The 25,648-nt window shown below is 54.0% G+C and overlaps 2 protein-coding genes across 6 annotated transcripts; one reads left to right on the top strand and one right to left on the bottom strand.

The window, feature by feature from the left end:
• Positions 1-2,106: 2,106 nt before the first annotated feature.
• On the bottom strand, positions 2,107-15,371 carry LOC142823180 (E3 ubiquitin-protein ligase TRIM39-like). The gene is made up of 7 exons (XM_075913794.1): positions 14,831-15,371; positions 8,773-9,252; positions 8,018-8,113; positions 6,616-6,846; positions 5,653-5,675; positions 5,470-5,573; positions 2,107-3,998 (listed from the first exon to the last, which is right to left on the bottom strand). The coding sequence occupies exons 2-7, from the start codon at positions 9,145-9,147 to the stop codon at positions 3,445-3,447; spliced, it is 1,383 nt and encodes a 460-aa protein (XP_075769909.1). The 5' UTR covers positions 9,148-9,252; positions 14,831-15,371; the 3' UTR covers positions 2,107-3,444.
• A 1,687-nt stretch (positions 15,372-17,058) lies between these two features.
• On the top strand, positions 17,059-25,050 carry LOC102448206 (general transcription factor II-I repeat domain-containing protein 2-like). Of its 5 annotated transcripts, none has more exons than XM_075913564.1 (3): positions 17,059-17,156; positions 19,073-19,557; positions 21,670-25,050. In XM_075913564.1, exons 2-3 carry the CDS (start codon positions 19,213-19,215, stop codon positions 23,515-23,517), a joined length of 2,193 nt encoding a protein of 730 aa, XP_075769679.1. In that variant the 5' UTR covers positions 17,059-17,156; positions 19,073-19,212; the 3' UTR covers positions 23,518-25,050. The 5 variants fall into 5 exon arrangements, with proteins under 5 accessions (XP_075769679.1, XP_075769682.1, XP_075769680.1 ...); XM_075913567.1 differs by having other exon boundaries at positions 17,121-17,156; positions 19,077-19,557; XM_075913565.1 differs by lacking the exon at positions 17,059-17,156 and adding an exon at positions 18,075-18,340.
• Positions 25,051-25,648: the final 598 nt, after the last annotated feature.

Genomic DNA, 25,648 nt, shown 5'->3' with positions numbered 1-25,648 from the left:
TGGCGGGCTCCAGGCGGCAGCTGGGGGCTGATGGGGGAAGTGGCTGGGTCCCAACACTTGTATGCTGTTAGTGTATGGGCAACAGACCCCAAGGCTGCCCAGGGCCGGCCTTACATACCTGGAGCGCACCTGCATTTTGGACCCCCGTGTGTGGCAACACCATAGCCAACGGCTCCCCAACCGCCCTGCTTGGGGATGAGAGGCCGAGAAGCACGGTGCCGGCCCGGTGTGTGTGTTGTGGGGACAGTGTAAGGGACACTCTCTGGGCATGAGAGACAAGAGGCGTTTGGGGGCAAACACAGAACTTGGGGGCCCTGGCCTGCACTCAGAGGGTGTGTCTCGACTACAGGGTTTTGTCGACAAAAATAGACTTTTGTTGACAAAACTATACCTGTGTCCACACTGCCTTTGAGTTATGTTAACATAAGGTCGACAAAACTCAGCAGTTTTGTCGACGGCGATAAACCTCATTCTACGAGGAATAACGCCTTTTGTCGAAGGCGTTATGGCATCTACACTGTCCTTTGCGTCCACACTGTTATGTCGACAAAGTGGCTTGCTGTGTGACAGAACTGGATGTCGTCTAGACGCTCTGGGTACGTCTAGACTACAGGGTTTTGTCGACAGAAGTTTTGTTGACAGTGTCTGTCGACAAAACTTCTGTCGACAAAGAGCGTCTAGACACATTCAGTTCTGTCGACAAAGCAAGGTGCTTTGTCGACATGGCAGTGTAGTCTAGACGCAACCCTACAGGCAATAACACCTTCTGTCGACAGAAGTCTGTCAACAGAAGGCGTTATGCCTCGTAAAATGAGGTTTACCAGCGTCGACAAAACTGCTGAGTTCTGTCGACGTTATGTCAACAGAACTCAGCGGTAGTGTAGACGCAGGTATAGTTTTGTCGACAAAAGGCCACTTCCGTTATAAGTATTTCCGGAAAAGCGCGTCTACTTTGGCAGGATGCTTTTCCGGAAAAGCACTTTTTCCGGAAAAGTGACCGTGGCCAATGTAGACGCGCTTTTCCAGAAAAAAGCCCCGATCGTCATTTTCGCGATCCGGGCTTTATTGCAGAAAAGACTACTGCGCTGTCTACACTGGCCCTTTTCCGGAATAGTTTTTCCAGAAAAGGACTTTTGCCCGAATGGGAGCAGCATAGTTTTTCCGGAAAAACACTGACAATTTTACAGTAGATCGTCAGTGCTTTTCCGGAAAAGCAAGCGGCCAGTTCACTCCGAGACACAAATGCTTTGCTGTCCCTCAGCGAGGTGGACCAGGTAGACCAGCAAGCGGGGAACCCTGAGAACTGTCTGTCCGGGGTGGGGGTCGGGTCCCTTTAAGCACAGCCCTCGGCTAGCCTGAGACAGCAGCTCCACGCTCTAAGTCCTAACCTGATGCCCTGCCGGCACTGCTTCCAGCCAGCCTTAACCCCGGTTCAGGGTCCACTCAATGTGGACATGCTAGTTCGAATTAGCAAAACGCTAATTCAAACTAGTTTTTAGGTCTAGATGCACTAGTTCGAATTAGCTTAGTTTGAATTTCCAGAAGACTGGAAAAGGGCAAATATTGTGCCCATCTATAAAAAGGGGAATAAGAACAACCCAGGAAACTACAGACCGGTCAGTTTAACGTCTGTCCCAGGGAAGATAATGGAGCAGGTAATTAAGGAAATCATATGCAAACACTTGGAAGGTAATAAAGTGATAGGGAATAGCCAGCATGGGTTTGTGAAGAACAAGGCATGCCAAACTAATCTGATAGCTTTCTTTGATAGGATAACGAGCCTTGTGGATAAGGGAGAAGCGGTGGATGTCATATACCTAGACTTTAGTAAGGCATTTGATACGGTCTCGCATGATATTCTTATTGATAAACTAGGCAAATATAACTTAGATAGGGCCACGATAAGGTGGGTGCATAATTGGCTGGATAACCGTAGTCAGAGAGTTGTTGTTAACGGTTCTAAATCCTGCTGGAAAGGGATAGCAAGTGGAGTTCCGCAAGGGTCTGTTTTGGGACCCGTACTGTTCAATATCTTCATCAATGATGTAGATATTGGGATAGAGAGTACGCTTATTAAGTTTGCAGATGATACCAAACTAGGTGGGGTTGCAACTTCTTTGGAGGATAGGGACATCATTCAAAATGACCTTAGCAAGTTAGAGAAATGGTCAGAGGTAAACAGGATGAGGTTTAATAAAGAGAAATGCAAAGTGCTCCACTTAGGAAGGAACAATCAGTTCCATACATACAAGATGGGAAGCGACTGTCTAGGAAGGAGCATGGCGGAAAGGGATCTAGGGGTCATAGTGGACCACAAGTTGAATATGAGCCAACAGTGTGATGCTGTTGCAAAAAAAGCAAATATGATTCTAGGTTGTATCAACAGGTGTGTTGTAAGCAAAACTCGTGAAGTCATTCTGCCGCTCTACTCTGCACTAGTTAGGCCTCAGCTGGAGTACTGTGTCCAGCTCTGGGCGCCACATTTCAAGAAAGATGTGGAGAAATTGGAAAGGGTACAGAGAAGAGCGACAAGAATGATTAAAGGTCTAGAGAACATGACCTATGAAGCCAGGCTTCATGAACTGGGCTTGTTTAGTTTGGAAAAAAGAAGATTAAGGGGGGACATGATAGCGGTTTTCAAATATCTAAAAGGGTGTCACAAGGAGGAAGGAGAAAATTTGTTCCTCTTGGTTTCTGAGGACAGGACAAGGAGTAATGGGCTTAAAGTGCAGCAGGAGAGGTTTAGATTGGACATTAGGAAAAAAATTCCTAACTGTCAGGGTGGTCAAATATTGGAATAAATTGCCCAGGGAGGTGGTGGAATCTCCCTCTCTGGAGATATTTAAGAACAGGTTAGATAGACATCTGTCAGGGATGGTGTAGACGGAGCTTGGTCCTGCCTTGAGGGCGGGGGGCTGGACTCGATGACCTCTTGAGGTCCCTTCCAGTCCTATTATTCTATGATCTTCTATGATCTATGATCTAGTTTTCTTTTAAACCCTGTTATAGTCCTAGCCTTCTAAACCTCCTCAGGCAAGGAGTTCCACAGATTGACTATACGCTGTGTGAAGAAGAACTGCCTTTTATTTGTTTTAAATATGCTACCCACAACCTCCTCTGGCAAGGAGTTCCACAAATTGACTATGCGCTATGTGAAGAACTTCCTTTTATCTGCCCACAACCTCTTCCGGCGAGGAGTTCCACAGGTTGAGTTCCACATGTTGCTGCGGCTCCAGGCTCCTCCCTGCCTTGGGACCAACATCTCCCACTCCCTTGCACCAGCTGCACCCCTAGCACCTCTCCCCTGCCTCCGAGGCTGGGGGTTAGAAATGGACAGGGGGAGGGTGGGAAGCACCGAGGAGGTGGGGGGAAGAACCCCACAGAGTGGGGAGGTTCAAGCTGTTTCCGGAAGCGAAGGGCCAGCACCAGAGCCGCTTTCGGAGGCTAAAGATTCCCTCTGACTGGAGCAGGGCCCGGGCAGATGATCAGGGACGTCGTGTGTTTACCCCCGAGCTTAGCGCAGGGGCTGAAGAAAGGGCGGATGACCCCACCGAAAGAGGCAGTGAAGGTGAAGAGGCAGGACCGGTCGGTCACGTTGTAAAACGAGACCTCGCCCGCCTCGTAGTCCAGGAAAATCCCCACCTGGCTCGGCCTGGTGTCCACATTGAGGGAGGTTGCCGGCGAGGTGAGGCCCTTGTACTCCCCGTTACTCAGACCCACGGTCCAGTACCCATTTTTGGGCAGTAGCGGCTCCGGATTCTTCCTGCTCACAGATTCCTTACAAACCCCCAGGTGCCAGCGCAACTTGTCTCCCACCTCCACCTCCCAGTAATGCCTGCCCCCCGAGAACCCCTCGGCTCCCAGGACACAGACAGCGGGGTCAAATCGCTCCAGGTTCTTGGGCAGTGGCTGGCGTTTGGCTTTGGCTCTCACGCGCTTCCGGTCCTCGGACAAGACGAGCGTGGGATGCGCCGTGTCCGGATCCAGCGTCACATCCCCTGGGGAAACAGAGTCCCACAGTCCCTCGGGTCAGGGGGAAATTTCATCTCTGCCCCGCCCCCCGTTTATCGCTGGGTTTTGTGGGCACTGGTGGCTTGGGTGTGGGTGTGGGTGGGTGCGATTCCTACTGTCCTGTGCTGTTCTGGAGTGACTCTGTGTGTGTGCGTGCCTCAGTTTCCCCAAGCACGGCAGCACTATCTGCACGAGGAGGGGTACGGCCGGGCATGACTCACTGGGGAAGTATGTTCAGTCTCTCACGTCCTCAGAACCAGGGCACAGCAAACAACCCTTTGGGCCTGGAAGCAGGACAAAGCACGGGGCTGGGGGCAGTGGTTGGAAGTGGAAGTTAGTTTCCAGCTGGCTTGGGGAGAAGGGAGCCTTGCTGCCCTGGGGTGGGGGGCAAGGACCCAGAACTGCGTCCCCCCAATCTGCAAGATGTTCCTGGGTCCTATAACAAGTCGGTGCTACGCTGTGTCCCGGCGAACCCAGAAACCTTCTGTTCTCCCTGCCGGCTGCACGTCCCTGGCTGCGGATGGGGGGGCCGGGCCCGGAGACCCCCACACACACTCCGTGATGGGGGTTACTGCTGTGAAGGGGCATTAGGGCTTTGTCCATCCCCCAGGAACGAACCGGAGGGGAATACAGGGAGGGTGTCAGACGGGAGGGAGAAGAGTAAGGGGGCAGGTATCGTGGGGATGGAGATGGGGCAGGCCCAACAAGGCCTTGAGGAGGTGTGGGGCACACCAGGGCCAGAGGAGAGAAGGGCAGATACCAGGCTGGGAAAGCAACGCAGGAGAGGCAGTTCAGACATGGAGGAGCCAGGAGAAAGCTGGTACTGGAGCGGGAAGGGGGAAGGAGGAAAGAGGCGGGGGGGGGGGGAGAGAGGAAGGATGGAAGAGCCCGGCCCCGGGGATCTCTCTTGCTTTGGGGTGCACCCACCCTGCCCTGGTCCTGCAGCCGCCAACCAGGCCAAAGAGGCCCCGCCCCCACAGCCCGACTGGGCGTGCTCCAGCGGGAGGAGCTGTAGAAAAGCCGCCGCGGAGGCCCAGCGGGCCGAGCGGGACCCGACAGGAAGCAGCCCAGGGCAGGGAGGGGAAAATCCCGGGAGCTGGGCACGTTGCAGGCGGAAACCCACCACTGACAGGGCTGGGACTTGATGGAGATCCTCCCTCCACCCCATTAACCCGCCAGGGTGGGGTGCTACTGCGCTGACTCTGGGCTCTGGCCGCTAGGCCTTACTGCCCTGGAGAAGGGAATTTGTTGCTACTGACTCGGACCTCTGGGATAGGGGGCGGCTCCTGACTTTGGCCATCAGGCTGGACTGTTGTAGGGGAGAACAGGGGTAGTGAGAGGTCGGGTGAACCAGAGGGGGCCGGGCGTACCCCAGCCTCTAATCCTCCCCGGGACAGAGGCAGGATGACAGGGCCGCTCCCACGTAAAAGAAGCCCCGCCCCCGGTGCGCTCACTCACGGCTGAATCGTCTCAGCATCTCCCTCATGTCCAGGCAGATTTTATACCCGCCGCGCAGGGCGAGAGAAACGGCCTCTGGGGGCTGGAGTGTCGCGCACTCGCTCCTGTGAAGAAAACGTCCCGTTACCGCTCGGCCGCTCTGCACTCGCGGGAATGGACCGAGGAAGGGACGTGGGGACTGACCTGATCCAAGGGCTTTTCTCAGCCTGAAAGGAGACAGAAAGGCAGGAAGGTGGGTTAGCACCAGGGGCATACGCCCTGAGGATCTGTCTAGATCATAGGTTCCCAAACCGGGGGGTGCGAAGAAATTCCAGGGGGGGCACAAGGCAACCCAGCCCCCCCCCCCCCCGCCGCAATTTCTCCATCCCTCCCCCCAAGGCTTACTGGGGTGGGAGGAGGTTGGAGCGTCCCAGACAGACTTCAAAGGGCAATGCTCTTAAAAGGGCAACTTTTTTTTTTTTTTTTTGGGCTCAACAAGTTTTGCTGCAAAATTTTTTGGGGGGCAGGGGGCGGGAGGGTTTCTCAAAAATCAAAAAGGGGGCATGATGCCGAAAAGTTTGGGAACCGCTGGTCTAGAGAGCAAGGTTGCCGCCGGTATCCCGAAAGCACAGGGCGGAGCTTCTTTTACGTGGGGGCGGGGAAGAGACCGGCTGGGTGTCCTGCCCTGTCATCCTGCCTCTGTCCCGGGGAGGATTAGAGGCTGGGGTACGCCCGGGCCCCTCTGGTTCACCCGACCTCTCACTACCCCACGTCTTTTACCCGCGCCCGGTATTTCAGAATGTTTTTCGGAATAACGGGCACGCTATTTCGGCGTCCTGGCACCCCTCGTTCCACGAGGGTTAAGGGATGTCTCGGAATCGGGCGTTGATTTCGAAATTTGGCGCCGTGGAGACGCGCCAGATTTCAAAACGAGCACTTTCGAAATACAATCAGAATCAGACACGCAAATCGCGTGGCGCTTCTGGCTGTATAGACGCACCCCGAGTGACTCTCCGCGCTCTGCCAGATTCCAGCCATGACGCGGCGTGTGTCGGGGCCAGCTCTTTCGGGGGGGGGGGGGATTATTGCAAAATAACGCCCTAACGTCTCCCCTTAACACCCAGCGTCTCCCCTTAACACCCTAGCGTCTCCCCTTAACAGTCTCACCTGCAGCAGCTCGGCGGCCGGTTGCTGACACCTCTCCTCCGTCTCCATGATGAGACCGATCAGCGCGGCGCTTTGGGCCGAGAGCCTCGTGACATTTTCCTGCAGCCTCTGCAAGGTCTCCCTCTCCTCCGCCGCCAGGCGCCGCAGAAGCAGCTGCTCCTCCTCGCTCAGCAACTGGTGCAGCGTCTTAAATTCACCCAGGATCTCTTGGCGCCGGCTCTCCACCTTGTCCTTCGGTTAAATAAAAAACGAGCAGGAGTGAATCCTCGGAGCCGGCGCTGGGCACCCTATGAGTGGTGTCGGCCTCGGGGTCCCTGGAGAGGGGAATCGGGGGGGCGGACTGGGAATGTTTTATTTGCATCGCTGCATATTCATTAGTTGCGTGGTGAATATGCAAATAAGCAAATCCAAGCGTGCCGGTCCGCCAAAAGCTTGTGAATGTGTTTGCCGGTCCGCAGAATCGGGTTGAGCAGGTGGACTGGCGTAATATACGTGTTCAACACATGGGAACTTGGGAGACTAGGGGAAGGAGCGCTCCTTCCCATACCAGCTGACCAACCTGGCTGTCCGTCCACACACACGCCATCGCTCTGATTGGCTGCCCTTCACCATCAGGCATTGGAAAAGGTTCGGACAAGGGCAGCAAAAATGATGAGGGGGTAGGAACGGGTCCCATATGAGGAGCGATTAAAAAGATTTTTCAGATTAGAAAACAGGAGAGGAAGGGGGGATAGGATTGAGGTCTATAAAATCGTCACTGGTGCGGAAAAAGTGAACAAGGAAAAGTGGGACCACCAAAGGAAATGAACAAGTAGCTAGTTTAAAACAAACCAAAGGACTTTTTCTTCACACAACCTGTGGAACTCCTCGCTGGGGGATGTTGTGAAGACCAGGACTTTAAGAGGGTTCAAAAAAGAGCAAAATTCATGGAGGTTAGGCCTGTCAATGGCTATTAGCCAGGATGGGTAGGAAGGGTGACCCTGGCCTCTGTTTGTCTGGGAGTGGGTGACAGGGAAGGGGTCACTAGATGATTCCCTGTTCTGTTCCCTCCCTCTGGGGCTCCGGGCATTGGCTGCTGTGGGCAAACAGGACTCTGGGCTGGATGGGCCTTTGGTCTGGCTGCTCTTAGGGAGGAGAAAGATCATCCATCCGAGGGGGGTTCCCCTTAAACGAGGGGTGTCCCCTACCCACCCTTTTGGAACCCCCCCTCCCAGAATTGGCTGCTGCAGGAGGGCAGGTGTAGGTCCATGAGGGGCAAGTGAGTTTGTGTGGACGGGGGGGGCCGGTGCAGGATGAGTGGGGTGTGTGTAGGATGTACAGATCCAGGGCAAATCCCAGCTGGAGCATCTCTGGGAGCACTGCGGAGGTCAGGGGGCAGGGAAGGACGAACCCAGAAATCTACCTGCCACTCTTGAATTTTCTTTTCCTCTTCAGCCACCAGCGCCAGGGACTTCTCCAGGTCCTGCCTCAGAGGGGCCAGGCTTTCCCGGAGTCTCGCCTGCAGGGGTATGGTGGGAGAGAATCGGCCATTAGGCCTGCTGGTCTGAGGGGTGGAGGCCAGCTGCAGTCATCCAGAAGAGAGTCCCATGCCGCCCGGATGATAAGCAGTGCATCCACGGCCTCCCACAACCAGCGGCGTGTATTTGTGGAAGTGGTGCACATCCACACACACCGCGGTGCACGTAAAAAAATTATTCCGCACATGGATGGAAAAAATTAAAGGGAACATTGGACCTCCCCCCTGCCACAGCCTGTGCCTGATCAAAGAAGTTTTCAGGCCTCACCCACAGCCCTTGGGTGTATGGTTCCTCCCACAGCCCTGCTTCAATCAAGCACATTTCGTTAATCAAATCAGGAGAACACCCCGGGCGGAGGCAGCGGGGTCAGGGCATCGTCTGGCTGAGGCACGCCCACTCCTATACCCACAGCTGGGATTTCATTCCTACTGGTGGTGCACCTCTGCGCACAAAATTATTCCGCACATGGATGGGAAAAATCCACTGGCGCGTGGAAAAGATTAGAGCAACTTTGGTGTGACTCAACCCTTCGTTCCCCCAGCTGGCAGGTCCTGTATCCCTACCTCCACCTCCCTTAAGCTGGCTCTGGGGAGAAACACCATCAAGATGTCCCTGAGCCAAGAGCAACTGTGATTCGTACCTTACAGCCCTGGGCCACTTCCTCTGCGTGGTCCACAGAGAGGGCTTCTCCGTCCTCCAGACAGACGGGCAGGAGCTGGTCCTCGTGCGTGTCACCCGGACCCCCCGGCGACACGTCCCCGGGCTGCGCCCTCAGCTGTTTCACGCTCTCCACGATGTTGGCCAGCTGCCGGTTGGGCCGGAAGGAGTGGACGGGCGCTCGGCACTCGGGGCAGGGGAGCTTGGCGCCCAGCTTCCGCTGCCGGCTGTACTGCACCATGCAGGCCCGGCAGAAGTTGTGTCCGCAGTCCACGGTCACCGGCTCCGTCAGGGACTCCAGGCAGATGGCGCACGTGGCTTCCTCTAGCGCCTTCCTGAGGGGTGCTACGGAGGCCATGGTGGGCTCCCACGCCTTGCCGATGGTTGATCCCCGTCAGCCGTTCCCGTGTCCCGAAGTTGGGGCGTATGGAAGGACGCGGCGGGGAAAGTCAAATGGGGAGAGCTGGAGAGAAGAGGAGGGATCAGATGCTATTTGTAACTTTCTGTAGGTTACGGGGACTTTGCAGCACTTGGGGGACATAGAATCAAAGAATCACAGCTCACTAGAACGGGAAGGGACCTTGAGAGGTCCTCGAGTCCCGTCCCCTGCCCTCACAGCAGGACCAAGCACCGTCTAGACCATCCCTGACAGGTCTGTCCAACCTGCTCTTCAATATCTCCAGGGATGGAGACTCCACAACCCCCAGGCAATTTATTTTCACCACCCGGACAGGCAGAAAGTTTTTACTTGTGTCCAACCTCAACCTCCCTTGCTGCAGTTGAAGCCCATTGCTTCTTGTCCTGTCCTCCGAGGCCAAGGAGAACAAATTTATTCCCTCTTCCTTGTGACACCCTTTTAGATACTTGCAAACTGCTGTCATGCCCCCCTCAATCTTCTCCTTTTCAAACTACACAAGCCCGGTTCTTTCCGTCGTCCCTCCTAGCTCCTGTTCTCTAGGCCTTGCATCGTTCTTGTTGCTCTTCTCTGGACCTTCGCCAATTTCTCCACCTCTTCCCTGAAATGTGGGGCCCAGAACTGGACACAAGACTCCAATTGAGGCCTGATCAGCGCAGAGCAGAGTGGAAGAAGGACTCCTCGTGTCTTGCTCACAATACACCAGTTAATGCTGCCCAGAGTCATGTTTGCTTTTTTTGCAACAACGTCACGCTGTTGACTCATAGAATCGTTCCTGATTGTTATTTAAATGTCCTTCGTTGTAGGACACTGGAGGGTAAGATTAGTTCATTATCTAATGGCTTGTTGAAATTCAAAAGGTAAAACGGTATCAATGTAAAACAAATTATCTCAACTAGACAAACATCTAAACTGCATTTTTTTCCGAAAGAGGATATGCAAATTCCGCAGGATCTCTTCCAATCTCACTTTCGAAAGTGCCTCCCTCCCCTTCGTGGCAAAATGTCCACCCGACACCCGTTTCCTGGAGCCGACTGAGGCTGTGTTGACACTGGTTTGGCGTTGCAAGCGTGGGTGACGTGCGAAAAGTGAAACACAACCAAACTGGTTTTTCTGCCCCCCCTCCCCCGTTGACATGTCGCTGCCCCATGGCTAGCGCCCCTGTCGACAGATGGAGCAAAGCATTGTGCCGCTGGATTCCTAGCCGGGCGGAACAGAAGCAGTTCCAAGTTTTGCTGTTGGTTTGTTGCCCCAAAAGGAGCAGCTCCCTCGGCTGCCAGATGCTTCCCGGAGCTGAGAAAGCGGAGCTGCAGGGCAACAGAGATCACACCACGCTGAGCAGATCCAGGAGAGCCGGCCTTGGGGGATCCTGGCCAGACAAAACCAACAGCAGCGTCCACCCTGGTTCTTTGTCGAGGGGGAAAGTCCAAAGTCTCTGGCAGGGGTGGAAGTTTTTGGTTGCCAAAACTGGGCTGGTAACTGGTCCTATTGCATTCCAGGAAGTGAACGAGCTAAAGAAACTTCCTCTAGTCTATGGGGAGGATCCAGAGATGCAAATCAGCAGCGGGGACAAATAAAAAAGCAAACCGGGGCGGGCGTGATGGGCAAAGATACTTCTCCCCTCCCCTGTTGACTTACACGCACCCCCTCCTCGTCACCTCCTCCTCCTCGTTACGGTCCAGGTGGCCGTTCCTGGTGCTAGAGAGCGGGGGTGGTCCTGTGCCTCGTGGTTTAGCATTGTTGTGTCTTGTGTTAACAAGAGGATCCCGCTGGGGGCGGGAATCGGATTCCTGAGGACTTTCACCATGTTTACAAGACAAATACCACAAGGGTTTGTGTGTGGATCCGCAGGGGATGTGAGGTGGGAGGGGAGGTTTCTAGTCCTCCTGTGCAGACGCCCCAGGGATGGTAACGTTTGGGGGGGAGCCCCATCTACACAAACCCTTCACCTTGTGGATAAAACCCTGGCAGCTCCAAACAAGCCCCCCTGGAATGTGGAGGCAGCAGTGGGATACCTCATCCGCCCCTGTGCCCCTTCCTATCTCCCCCGTCCCTCTAGCGACCCCCATTCCCCCCCATGCTTATCTCCCTGCCTGCTCGTCCTCCTGGCACCCCTTTCCCCTTTCCCCCTCCCCTCCGCGTCCACCCACATCACCTCAGAGCCGAGCTAGGTCCCCCTGGAATGTGCAGGCAGCGGTGGGATATCTCATTCACCCCTGTGCCACTCCCCTATCTCCGCCGCCCCTCTAGTGACCCCCATTTCCCCCCATGCCTCTCTCCCTGCCTGCTCATCCAGCCAGCACCCCTTTCCCCTTCCCTCCTTCTCCCCCCTCCCCCGCACTCACCCACATCACCCCAAAGCCAAGCTGGGTCCCCCTGGTACATGCAGGCAGCGGTGGGATACCGGAACAAACAGGAAGAACTGGAGGCCCTGGCCCAGTCCAAGAAATATGATTTAATTGGGATAACAGAGACTTGGTGGGATGACTCGCATGACTGGAGCGCTGTCATGGAAGGGTATAGACTGTTCAGGAAGAACAGGCAGGGGAGAAAAGGAGGAGGAGTTGCACTGTATGTAAGAGAGCACTATGATTGCTCTGAACTCCAGTATAAAGAGGGAGAAAAACCTGTTGAGAGTCTATGGGTTAAGTTTAAAGGAGCAAACAACAGCAGTGATGTTGTGGTTGGTGTTTGCTACAGGCCACCGAATCAGGTGGATGAGGTAGATGAGGCTTTCTTCGGACAACTGAGAGAAGCTTCCAGATCGCAGGCCCTGGTTCTCGTGGGGGACTTTAATCCCCCTGACGTCTGTTGGGAAACCAATACGGCAGTACACAGGCAATCCAGGAAGTTTTTGGAGACTGTTGGGGATAACTTCTTGGTACAAGTGCTGAAGGATCCGACCAGGGGCCGTGCGCAGCTTGACCTTCTGCTCAAAAACAGGGAGGAACTAATAGGGGAAGTGGAGGTGGGTGACAACCTTGGAGGCAGTGATAATGAGATGGTAGATTTCAGGATCCTGACCAAAGGAAGGAAAGAGAGTAGTAAAATACACACCTTGGACTTCAAAAAAGCAGATTTTGACTCCCTCCGAGATCTGATGGGCAGAATCCCCTGGGATGCTAACATGAAGGGGAAAGGAGTCCAGGACAGCTGGCAGTATTTTAAAGAAGCCTTATTGAAGGCACAGAAAGAAACCATCCCGACGCGTAGCAAGAGAGGCAAACATGGTAGGAGACCAGATTGGCTTACAGGGGAAATCCTTGGTGAACTTAAGCACAAAAAGGAAGCTTACAAAGAGTGGAAACTTGGACAAATGACCAGGGAGGAGTTTAAAGGTATAGCTCGAGAATGCCGGGGGGTTATCAGGAAGGCGAAAGCGCAAATGGAGTTGCGACTGGCTAAGGATGTGAAGGATAACAAGAAAGGTTTCTACAGGCATGTTAACAAGAGGAAGGTGATCAGAGAGGGTGTGCGGCCCCTAATGGATGAAGGAGGTAACCTAGTGACAGATGATGTGGGGAAAGCTGAAGTACTCAATGTTTTCTTTGCCTCTGTATTCACGGACAAGGTCGGCTCCTGGACTTCTGCGCCAAGTGACGCAAGATGGGATGGAGATGGACAGCCCTTGGTGGGTAAAGAACAGGTTAGGAACTATTTAGAAAAGCTAAACATACACAAATCCATGGGTCCGGACTTAATGCACCCGAGGGTACTGAGGGAGTTGGCAAGTGTCATTGAAGAGCCTATGGCCATTATCTTTGAAAAGTCGTGGAGATCGGGAGAAATCCCGGATGACTGGAAAAAGGCAAATGTAGTGCCCATCTTCAAAAAAGGGAAGAAGGACGATCCAGGGAACTATAGGCCGGTCAGTCTGACCTCGGTTCCTGGAAAAATCATGGAAGGGATCCTAAAGGAATCCATTTTGAGGCACTTGGAGGAGAGGAAAGTGATCAGGAATAGTCAGCATGGATTCACAAAGGGCAAGTCGTGCCTGACCAATCTGATTAGCTTCTATGATGAGGTAACTGGCTCTGTGGACGTGGGAAAGTCAGTGGATGTGATATACCTTGACTTTAGCAAGGCTTTTGATACGGTCTCCCACAATATTCTTGCCAGCAAGTTAAGGGAATGTGGATTGGATAAATGGATGGTAAGATGGATAGGAAGATGGCTAGAAGGCCGGGCCCAGCGGGTAGTGATCAATGGCTCGATGTCAGGATGGGGGTCGGTTTCTAGCGGAGTGCCCCAAGGTTCAGTTCTAGGACCGGTTTTGTTCAATATCTTTATGAATGACCTGGATGAGGGGATGGATTGCACCCTCAGCAAGTTTGCGGATGACACTAAGCTGGGGGGAGAGGTAGATACGCTGGAGGGCAGAGATAGGGTCCAGAGTGGCTTAGACAAATTGGAGGATTGGGCCACAAGAAATCTGATGAGGTTCAACAAGGACAAGTGTAGAGTCCTGCACTTGGGACGGAAGAATCCCAAGTATTGGTACAGGCTGGGGACCAACCAGTTAAGCAGCAGTTCTGCAGAAAAGGACCTGGGGGTTACAGTGGATGAGAAGCTGGAGATGAGTCACCAGGGGCCCTTGTAGCCAAGAAGGCTAATGGCATATTAGGTTGCATTAGGAGGAGCATTGCCAGCAGATCCAGAGATGTCATTATTCCCCTTTATTCGGCTCTGGTGAGGCCACATCTGGAGTACTGTGTCCAGTTCTGGGCCCCCCACTACAAAAAGGATGCGGACGCATTGGAGAGGGTCCAGCGGAGGGCGATCAAAATGATTCGGGGGCTGGAGCACATGACCTATGAGGAGAGGCCGAGGGATTTGGGTTTGTTCAGTCTGCAGAAGCGAAGAGTGAGGGGGGATTTGAGAGCAGCCTTCAACTTCCTGAAGGGAGGTTCCAGAGAGGCTGGAGAGAGGCTGTTCTCAGTAGTGACAGATGGCAGAACAAGGAGCAATGGGCTCAAGTTGTGGTGCGGGAGGTCTAGGTTGGAGATGAGGAAAAAGTGGGAGTTTACCTGGGGTAGGGGGTGCAGTAGTTTGGGTGGTGAACTGAGGCAAAGCAATGGGGTGCAGAGTCTGGGAGGGGGTATAGGTGCAGGAGGGGATTCTGGCCTGGAGGAGGGGTGTAGGAGGAGAGAGTTCAGGAGTGTGTTGTAACCTGAGACAGGAGGGGGTGCAGGGTCTGAGACGGAGTTGTGACTTGGGGCAGGAGTGTGGGGGGGGGGCAGAGAGTTGTGGTGGGAGAGGTCCAGGTTGGATATTAGGAAAAACTATTTCACTAGGAGGGTGGTGAAGCACTGGGCTGGGTTCCCTAGGGAAGTAGTGGAGTCTCCATCCTTAGAGGTGTTTAAGTCTCAGCTTGACAAAGCCCTGGCTGGGTTGATTTAGTTGGGATTGGTCCTGCCTAGAGCAGGGGGCTGGACTTGACCTTCTGAGGTCTCTTCCAGCTCTATGGTTCTACGATTCTATGATCTGCCCTGTCCCAGCTGCAGGGAGACAAACCGCTCTGGATCTTTGGAAGCGGACTCTGAATTCGTCCCCTGGGGGCCAGGGCTCTGTCCCGGCTCAGGGTGTAAATGCAGACACGGCGAGGGCGGGGCCAGCCGGTCCTTACCGTCCGTCTCCAGGATGAGCGTCTCCCCGCCGGCTCAGTCTGGAAGCTGCCAGGTCCCGCTTGGTGCCTCTCTGTGTGCCCTGGAGGAAGCAGCTTTGTGTCTTCTGCACCCAAAGGTGCCAGCCTCCCCCCCCCCCCCCCCAGGGCCTTGGGGAGAGAGCCGGCCCCCAGCCGGGACAGCCCAGAATCGCCGGGGTGTGTCCACTTTGCACGGAGCAGCTTTGCGGCAGACTTGGCACAGGACACCGGGCCGCTCCCTCGTGTTCCCGGAGCTCGAGTGTCCCGTCCCTGCCCGTGCGAACCAGGAAGAACGGGTTTCGGTTTATTTCCCGGTGCCCGTAAATGTGCAGCTCGGATTGGCACCGGACAGCCCCCGTCTGCCCACTTCCTGCTTGTTGGGGTGGCATGGGGGGCGGCGGAGGGAGCTGGGAATGGTCATCGGGACAAGGAGCCACATTGCGTGCTCATTCCTGGGGCCTGGATTCTCCCCAGCAAAAATACAGAGTGTGTGTGTGTGTGTGTGTGTGTGTGTGTGTGTGTGTGTGTGTGTGTGTGAGAGAGAGAGAGAGAGAAATTCTCCCCAGCAAAAATACACAACCCGTGTGTGTGTGTGAGGTTCTCCCCAGCAAAAATACACAACCCGTGTGTGTGTGTGTGTGAGAGAGAGATTCTCCCCAGCAGAAATACACAACCCGTGTGTGTGTGTGTGTGTGTGTGTGTGTGTGTGTGTGAGATTCTCCCCAGTAAAAATACACAACCCCCGTGTGTGTGTGTGTGTGTGTGTGTGTGTGTGTGTCCCCTCCGAAGAGCTGGAGCAAGGTCGGGCGCGTCGACACAGCAGCGTTATTTCGGAGGAATGGACGTGATTCCGAACTCCCGTCGGGCTGCCTCTCCCCCTTCCCCGGCAGGAAACGGCTCACATGGAAGTTTTCCCTGCGGCTCCCATTGGCCGGAATCGCAGCCAACGGGAGCAGTGGGCTGCATGGAGCCAGGCAGACGCCCCCAGCCTCCTCCTCATGCCCAGACCCCGAACCCCTACCTCGCTCCTGCACCCTACTTCCTGGCCAGACCCCCTCACCTTCAGCTTCCTCCTGCTCCCTACCTCCCAGCCAGACCCCTCACCCTCACCCCTCCTCCACCCAAACCCCTGGGCAGACCCCTCACCCTCACCCCCTCCTGCACCCATGAGACAGCCACAGGGGTCGCCCCGCTCCCACCCCAGTGCCAGGGTGCTCCCGTCGCTGCAGCAAAGCGAGGCGCAGGGTGCATGCAGGGGGTGGGGTGACCCCGGCTGACACCCGCCCTAATTTGCATTGCCTGGACAGCAGGAGGCAATGGGGGAAGCAAGGGCAGGAAGGGGCACAGCGGAGGCGGAGCCTGCAAAGGTGCGGGGGGAGGGGGGAGGCTGCCTTTCGGGGTCCCGTCAGCTGAGTGCTGGGGCGGCCGTCCAGGAGAGATCCAGCGGATTGGCAGAGCTCCCGCAGCAGGTGTTCCTACGGGTGGTGCACACTGGTGCATAGACCAAAATTTAATCCGCACATGGGCCCTGCACCTAGGCAAAGGGGGGGTGCCTCAGCCTCCCCCCCATAATCCCACCCCCAGACATAGCCCCACCCCCTAGGCCCCGCCCCAGATATCACCCCAGCCCTAGGCATGGCCCCGCCCCTTGGCATAGCCTCGCCCCCATGTATGACCCCGCCCCTAGACATAGCCCCGCCCCCTAGTCATGGCCCCGCCCCTTGGCATAGCCACGCCCCCAGGTATGACCCCGCCCCTAGGCATGGCCCCGCCCCCTAGTCCTGGCCCCGCCCAGAGGACAGCAATTGCACTGGAGCCTGGCAGAACCCGAGCTTCCCCGGGGGGACGGCCACGGGGAGCGACGTCACTCCGCGCAGACCAGAAAAACTACATCCCCCGTCATCCCTTGCGCCAGCCACCGGCGGCTTCCGCCTGCCAGGGACGCGTGAGAGAGGAACGCGCGCAATTCCCGACCAATGACAGGGCGGGAAACGATCGGCGGCCAATGGCGGGGCGGGTGGCGGGGCGGGCAGCGCGCGGCGGCCAATGGCGGGGCGGGGGGCGGGGCGGTCAGCGCGCGGCGGCCAATGGCGGGGCGGGGGGGCGGGGCGAGCAGCGCGCGGCGGCCAATGGTGGGGCGGAGCGAGCAGGGCGGCGGCCAATGGCGGGGCGGGCAGCGCGCGGCGGCCAATGGCGGGGCGGGGGGGCGGGGCGAGCAGCGCGCGGCGGCCAATGGTGGGGCGGAGCGAGCAGGGCGGCGGCCAATGGCGGGGCGGGGGGCGGCTGGCGGCCCTGCGGCGCGGCTGAAGTGAGTCCGGGCCCGGGCGGCTACGTCGCGCGCGCGGGGCGGCCGTTGGCGGCGGGGGCGGCTCGCGGGGAGTTGGGGGCGGGGCCAACGGGCTGGAGCCGGATCGGGCCCAACTGCCCCCCCAGCGCCCCCCTCCCCCCCCAATAGCCCCCAGCGCCCCCAACTGCCCCCCCCAGCGCCCCCCTCCCCTCTCATCGCCCCCAACTGCCCCCCCCAGCGCCCCCCTCCCCCCCCAATAGCCCCCAGCGCCCCCAACTGCCCCCCCCAGCGCCCCCCTCCCCTCTCATCGCCCCCAACTGCCCCCCCCAGCGCCCCCCTCCCCCCCCAATAGCCCCCAGCGCCCCCAACTGCCCCCCCCAGCGCCCCCCTCCCCTCTCATCGCCCCCAACTGCCCCCCCCAGCGCCCCCCTCCCCTCTCATCGCCCCCAACTGCCCCCCCCAGCGCCCCCCTCCCCCCCCAATAGCCCCCAGCGCCCCCAACTGCCCCCCCCAGCGCCCCCCTCCCCCCCCAATAGCCCCCAGCGCCCCCAACTGCCCCCCCCAGCGCCCCCCTCCCCTCTCATCGCCCCCAACTGCCCCCCCCAGCGCCCCCCTCCCCTCTCATCGCCCCCAACTGCCCCCCCAGCGCCCCCCTCCCCCCCCAATAGCCCCCAGCGCCCCCAACTGCCCCCCCCAGCGTCCCCCTCCCCTCTCATCGCCCCCAACTGCCCCCCCCAGCGCCCCCCTCCCCCCCCAATAGCCCCCAGCCCCCCAACTGCCCCCCCAGCGCCCCCCTCCCCTCTCATCGCCCCCAACTGCCCCCCCAGCGCCCCCCTCCCCTCTCATCGCCCCCAACTGCCCCCCCAGCGCCCCTCAACACCCCCCCACTTCCCCCTTCCCCCCAGCACTGCCCACCTCCCCCTCATCACTCCCCCCACTTCCCCTGCCCCCCCAACTCCTCCTGCCCCCCAGTGCCCCCATTTCCCGCCAGTACTTCTAAGAGGGATGGAGAACAAAACTAGGCGGGAACATCAACTCCTGCAGAGCCTAGGGAAGCCGGCGGGGCCAGTTCGGTGGGAGGCGGCAGGGTTTTAGCAATTTAATAACAGTGTGGGTAATTAACCGCTGAAACAACTGGCCGGGAGACACGGTGAAGCCTCCATCCTTTGGAGATTTTAAGTCAAGACTGGCGTTGCTTTCTGAGGGTGCGTCTACACAGCTGGGCAAAGATTGAAGGACGCGACACAATTTCAGCTATGTCAGTTGCGTAGCTGAAGTCGAAATAGCTTAACTTGGCTTTTGGCATTGTCTACATGGCAGGAAGTCGAAGGAAGAGCGCTCTCCTTCCGACTTCCCTTACTCCTCTGTGAAATGAGGGTTGCAGGAGTCGGAGTAAGATGTCCTCCAGCCCGACATGATTTCGAAATAACGGCTTACTGTGTCGACGCGCACAATGTTATTTCGGAGTAACATCAGTTATTCCGAAATAATGCTGCTGTGTAAACATACCTAAAAGATCTGCTTTACCACTACCACAGATTATCGGTGGGATGCAGGAATTGCTGGGTGAAATTCTCTGGTCTGCGGTATGCAGGGGATTCAATCTAGATCAGGGTTTCCTAACTTAGGGGTCGGGACCCAAATATGGGTCGCCATTACATTTCAAAAGGGTCACCAAGTGTCTCCCCAGGTGGTTCTGCCCTCCCTCCTCCCCCCATTTTTGAATTGCCTTGGGTCACCAAGTCTTCCTGAATTGTCAAAATGGATCCTCATCTGGAAACGGTTGGGAACCGCTGATCTAGATGGTTTCATTTCTTTCAGTGTACAGCCGAGGTTTTAGAAAGGCAAAGATGAGGTGGGAAACGCTGCCCTTTCTTTTAGTAAGGTGTTGCCAATGGTTTATAAACCTCACTATTACAATGTCATCTGATTTTCAGTTAGAGTACAACTCCTTACGTGAAGCTGATCACTGAAACTCTTAACTACCGCCATAGCCTCTGCCCATCCTCCGAGAAAGCTACCAGAAGGAGCGTCGCGTTGTCCCATCTGTCTGGATTATTTCAGTGATCCGGTGAGCATGGACTCTGAGCAAAGCTTCTGCCGATTTTGCATCCCGGCGTACTATGCAAAATTGGAAACCGAAGAAGAGGACGTTTTCTGCCCACAGTGCAGGAACAAATGGAAGACCGAGAAATTCCAGTTCAGCAGGCTGCCTGCCGGCATGGTGGAAACAATCCCGCAATTAGAAATAAAACTGGAGGACCAGAAAGAACAGACAATGTGTAGTGTGGCGGCGGAGGAGAACAAACGAAAACTGTTCTGCGAAGGAAATGGGGAGGTGATCTCTGTGATTTGTGACGAAACCCTGGGGCACAGATCGGACATGTTCATGCCTGTGGAGGATGCTGCGCAGGAATATGAGGTATTTGGCATGTTATTTATTTCTAAATAATCAGGAGAATGAAATCGCAGCGGGAAAAATTTAATTTTAAAATTCCAGGGAATTAATAGTTTTTTCTTGAGACTTTCCTGTAGATAATGGTTGAAGCCCTCTCCTGGGAGGTAAGGTTGGAATAGAGCAGGGTTTCCCAACCTTTGGGTCGGGACCCAAATATGGGTTGCCATTACATTTCAAAAGGGTTGCCAAGTGTGTTCCTAGGTGGCTCTATCCTCCCTCCTCCCCCTGTTTTTGAATTTCCTTGGGTCACCAAGTCTTCCTGACTTGTCAAAATGGGTCCCCATCTGGAAAAGGTTGGGAACCGCTGGAATCAAGGGTCTCCTTTCCCAACATCAGGCAGACCGGGGAATTGAACCTGCATTTCTCACATGCCAGGTGAGCGCTCCTACTTTGGGGCTAAACATTTTAAAGCAGGTGACTCCTTCTCTGGCTGTTCTGTGCATAGCTCATTTCCCCCAAGAAATGACTTGGGTGTCCAAGAGACGGGTTTCTGGTGGGGGATCGCTGGCAGAGACGACTGTCTCACCTACAGCCTGGAGTTAGGTGTTTGTCTCCCTGAAGGGGTGGGGCTTAGGACACCTCTTGTCAGCACCTCCCATTAGCTAGCTTAGGCAGCTCCCTCCCTTGCATGCTGGGGTTTGCAAATTGAGTCTAAGGCACGGTCCCGAAGTCCATCCGCAGCCCAAGAACATTCCCAGTACGGTCTGCGAATTTTTTGTTTTTTTCAAGTTTTTCATTGAGGCCTGCACAGCTGCCGACTGAGGTCAGCCACGCGAGAACTCACCCAGCCACCAGCAGCATCTAGACCCCCAACACTCACATACTTCCAGCCATAGAGGGTGCTGCTCAGTCCGGGAAGCCGTGCTGGCTGCCTCCGCCGGACACAAAGCACGTTGGCTGAGCTGACCCACCTCTGCAGCGGGGTAGGGGGCCAGTCAATTTCATTTCATTTACCTTGATCTGGTGAGTTTCACTCTCGGTTACCCTGGCCGGTAAGTTTCCTTTCGTTTACCCCAGAAGGGTGCGGGGGATCCCTGTGCGAGGGTAGGCTGTTAGCAGGGTTCAGGGACGAGAGGCCTTGACCGTTTCTCCTGCTGTTGGTTTAAGAAACGCTTGTAGTGTTAAAACGTCATTTTCTGTTACTTGGATGCTCGGACACTAAGACGTGAGCTCACCCAGCCTGACTGCACAAGGCAATGGGAAACAATCACACCAGATTCACAACTACTGTCCCATACTCTCTCGCAACATAAATTGCTTGTGTTCGGGCTCTCAAGCGATTAAAAAAAATGAATCATGATTAATCACGTGATTAATCGCGTGCGCCTCCCCTTTGAAATGCTGCGGTGGCGTTTCAATGGGGCAGCGCTGCGTGGATCCCGGGATGAGCTGGAGTCCCCAGCTGACCCCAGGCTCCATGCAGCGCTGCCCCTTTGCAGCGCCGGGGCGGCGTTTCCAAGGGACAGCGCAAGGCATTCCACGCGGCACTTCCCCTTAACCCGAGATCATCTGGGCAGTCCCCAGCTGACCTGGGCTCCATGGTAGCTGCCCCTTTGAAACGCCGGGGTGGCGTTTCAAAGGGGCAGTCGACGCACAGCTGCCTCCGCATGTTTAAAAGGGGCAGTGGAGTCCGAGGTCAGCTGGAGCGGCACTTCAAAGAGGCAGTGCAGCATTAATGCCTACGATTAATGCGTTTAAAAAATTAACGCGTTAATCCTGCCCTGTGTTAATCGCAAGCATTAATGAATGTCAATTGACAGCCCTACTTTGTTTTGTAATAGCCAGCCCAGGAGGAGAGAGTGAAAACATTAGTACAACCCCTCTCCAATGACTCATGCAAGTTAATTTTAAGATTAAGCTTTCAGTGCTGTCTCTTCCAGTTCCACAGCTCTCCCACTGTTTCCTACTTGCATTCTTTCCCTGTTTCTGTGTGAAAAACCCTCCCACTAGCAATTGGCCCAACTGAGCAGGAGACAGAGGAGAAACGACAGAACACAAAACGCCATCAAATACACAAAATAAACCAATGTGGGGAAAGTGGAGGCTAACAATTGTTTTCCTTCAAATTTCTTTCAGATGGTCCCTTCGGGGGTTGCTTATAAACAGCCATACAAAGAGACGTCTCCACCTAAAAAAAGGAAAGTTGACGACGAACGTCGCCGATTCCAAGATAAATGGACTGTGGATTATTTTGTCATCGGGTGCAAACAGAGTGCTTCATGCTTGATCTGCCAACACAGAGTTTCCGTTTTAAAAGAGTACAATATTAAGCGACATTACACAACGAAACATGCACAGCTCTATGATAAATTTCAGGGAGAAGAGAGAGAGAGGATGGTCTTACAACTGAAAAGAGAAGTAGTGAAGCAGCAGCAGCTTTTTCAGAAAGTGAGAAAAGAGTCAGTGGTTTTGGCAAGTTATGCCGTGAGTGAAATGATTGCGAAGTGTGGGAAGCCATTCACTGATGGTGAATTCATTAAACAGTGTATTGTTAAAGTCAGTGAGTTTGTCTGTCCCGATAGGAGAGATGTTTTCAGCAATATCAGCCTATCTCCAAATGCAATAGCAGAGCGTATTCTTGAGCTCTCTAAAGACATCGATGGGCAGCTCATCGAAAAAAGCACAACTTTCTGTGCCTATTCAATCGCAGTCGATAGTACCAGTTTGATTGACAGTCCGCAGCTTGCGATATTTGTGCGAGGCGTTGATGAAAACTTTGCTGTAACCGAAGAATTACTCAGCTTGGCAACAGTGCGTGGTAGAACAACTGCCAATAAAATTTTTCACTGCCTCACAGAAGCACTGGAACAACATGGTCTCCCGTGGCACTTGTTAGCGGGCTTAACCACTGATGGAGCCCCAGTAATGGTCGATCCACAAAACGGATTGGTACCGCTAGTGCAAAGAAAGATGACTGAGGAAAACGCTGAGCAACCAGTAGTGTTACATTGCATCATTCACCAGCAAACAGTGTGCAGTAAGTCTTTGAAATTTGACAACGTCTTGTCGGTGGTTGTGAAATGCATGAATTTCATTCGCTCGAGGGGCTTACAGCGCAGACAACTGCGTGCTTTCTTAGAGGAAATCGAATCTAAATACGGCGACATGCTCTACTTCACTGAGGTGTACTGGCTGAGCAGGGGTTCTGCTTTAAAGAGATTCTTTGAATTGAAAACAGAGGTGAAAAGGTTCATGGAAGAGATTAAAGTGCCTGTACCAGAATTTGAAGACCCTAGATGGATGACGGATCTTGCTTTCCTTGTTGATGTCACACAGGAGCTGAATATCCTAAATTTGAAGCTGCAAGACTCCGATCACCTGGTGACAGCAGTGTATGACAATGTGAGAGCATTCACAACAAAGCTAAAATTGTGGAAAAATCAGATTTCTCATGGGAATCTCACTCATTTCCCAACGTGCAAGTCACTTGTGGAAGAGCTTGGCCCTGAAACATCGTTCAGTGGTCCTGTATATGCTAATAAGCTTGACCTGCTTCTGCAAGAATTTGATCAGCGGCTTGCAGGCTTCAAAATGCACAAGGAAAGCTTCGATATGTTTGCAAACCCATTTTCGGTCGACGTGGAAACCGTGCCGTGTGATTTACAAATGGAGCTCATTGATATGCAGTGCAATTCCTCTTTAAAGACTAAATTCAGAGAAACAGAGGATGTCATAGAGTTCTTCAAACAGCTGCCACCGTCATTCCCAAATCTTTGCAAAGCCTTCAGAAAAATCATGTCTTTGTTTGGCAGCACTTACATTTATGAGACTCTTTTTTCTGCAATGAACAGATTAAAACACCGAACTCAGCTCTCCGATGCACACCTGGCGGCCACCATGAAGGTTTCAACTGTTCAGTCCCTGAGGCCAAACATCCTCAGACTGACAGAACTGAAGTGTTTCCGAGTGTCTGGCAAACGCTGAAGCCTCTACGGCAGGCGAAGGGTTGTATAAATTTGTATGACAAGGGTTTGGGGTTTTTTTTCATTCTAAGAAATTTGAAATAAAAAATACAATACACTTTTTTTTTCCCTCCGAACACCATCTTCAGTGACATTATTGGACCGCTGGGAGGATTTGAGGACTGGCCCTAAGGTAAATTGAGTTTGAGATCCCCTGCTGCAAAGTCGAAATTACATCAAAGCAATGTAATATCTGGCAGTCATGAGCTAATAATGCCCACCGCCGCCAGATAAAGAAGCGGATCTTAAGATGCTGAAAGTTTGAGAGAAGTTACTTATCAACTGTTGTGATTTATGGTTCCTACTTTTCTATTATTTATCTGGATTATCTTTGATTCTTGGGTTGTTTCTGCCTGTTGCGTAACTAATTTTGCAAGTGTTCGGTCAACAAGAGTGGTGAGGTATAACTGGTTACATAATTAATTTCATAATGGGGTAGGTTTCATTCAGAAATACTGTTGTGTTAAAAAGATTATGGTGCAGCTAAGCGGGGCTCCAGTTTAACTGTGTAAATTGGGGTGGAAAAGGAAGTTCTTTGGAACCTCGTTCCAGGGCAAAGCCCAAGATGAGAACTGCCAGACCTCAGTACGCTGCCAACTATATTGCGCAAGAACACCAGACACCCTGATTCTGGTTGGTCAGTAGGAAAACCTTGTTGGCCTTATTGGGAGTGGTGGGCATTTTATGCTTAAGAACATAGGAACGGCCATATTGGGTGAGACCAAAGGTCCATCCAGCCCAGTGTCCTGTCTGCTGATAGTGGCCAATGTCAGATGCTCCAGAGGGAGGGAACACAACAGGGAATCATCATGTGATCCCTTCCCTGTTACCACCTCCAGAGAAATTCCTACCCATCCTGGCTAATAGCCATTGATGGACCTGAATTTATCCAGTTCTTTTTTGAACCCTGTTAAAGTCCTAGTCTTTACAACATCCTGTGGCAAGGAGTTCCACAGGTTGACTGCACTGATAAAAAATACTTCTTTTTGTTTTTTAAAATCTGGTTACCTCTAGTTCTTATTTTATGGGAACATGTCAATAACTTTTCTTTATTTGTTTTCTCCATACCTGTCGTGACTTTATAGACCTCTATCCTATCCTCCCTTAGTCTCCTCTTTTCTAAGATGAGCGTATGTGTTCTGTTTTGATAACTTGGGAAATACCGATTAAGGGTATTACAGGGCAAGGCACTTTCACTGCTAAAGGGCTCCGCAAACCGGCAGAATTACTTAATAGAAATAGACGTTTCAGTGGGTTTAATGAAGCAAGAAAAGCGGTATAGAATTGAATAAACCACACTATAATTACTTTTCAGAGTTGCATGATAAAGCAACGCAACAAAATAAGAGACACGGTCTGCATGCGCTATTTAATACATACAAAGGATACAGTCGTTTCAATGTAATACGCATATAAAGAAACCTCAGACGCAAGGGGGTTTAATTTTAATGTTACTATCTAATCCTATACTTAATACAATCGAATATATATTTTACAGAGTCTTTCTGTGTGTTTGTTCAAGAACTCCTCATAGCATGATAAGGGCTAGTGCCATCAAGTTTGGTATAGAGCTTCCCTGTTTCACAACTTAAAGCAAGGTCAAGGTTTGCTTGTGACCGGACAATGGGATGGGCCTGGAATGGGATTGCTTCTCAGAGAACCACACGGAAAAGAGACAGAATCACGAGGCAGATGAAAGGGGCTGGCTGGGGGAGCCCCTTCTCTCCATCCGGGACTGCCCTAGCCCTAGCCCTGAGCCGCCGGCTTCCAGGCGCCCTTTCGGAAGGGGGAGGGCTAATGCTACTCTCTGCCCCCCCACCCTCAATTCGTACAGGGACATTTCTGGCTGTTCCATTTCCTCCCTGTTAAGGAGCGAGGGGAAAGTGCACAGTTTACCACATTCCTCGCTTTGGCTGGAGAGCGCCTGTGCACATGAACAGAGAACTTTGTATAAGCAACTTTTGTACGAATCTCGAGGCAGGGGGGCCTTTATCCCCTCCTCCTGCCCTCTCTGAAGCTCTTATCCCCCCACACTCCTCACACACATGCCCAGCTCCAACATTCCCGCTAAGCTTTTTCTATTCATGTGCAGA

The sequence above is a fragment of the Pelodiscus sinensis genome, chromosome 32 (assembly GCF_049634645.1).
Source record: "Pelodiscus sinensis isolate JC-2024 chromosome 32, ASM4963464v1, whole genome shotgun sequence".
NCBI classification, from domain to species: Eukaryota; Metazoa; Chordata; order Testudines; family Trionychidae; genus Pelodiscus; species Pelodiscus sinensis.
This window is presented reverse-complemented; position numbering and strand designations above follow the sequence as displayed.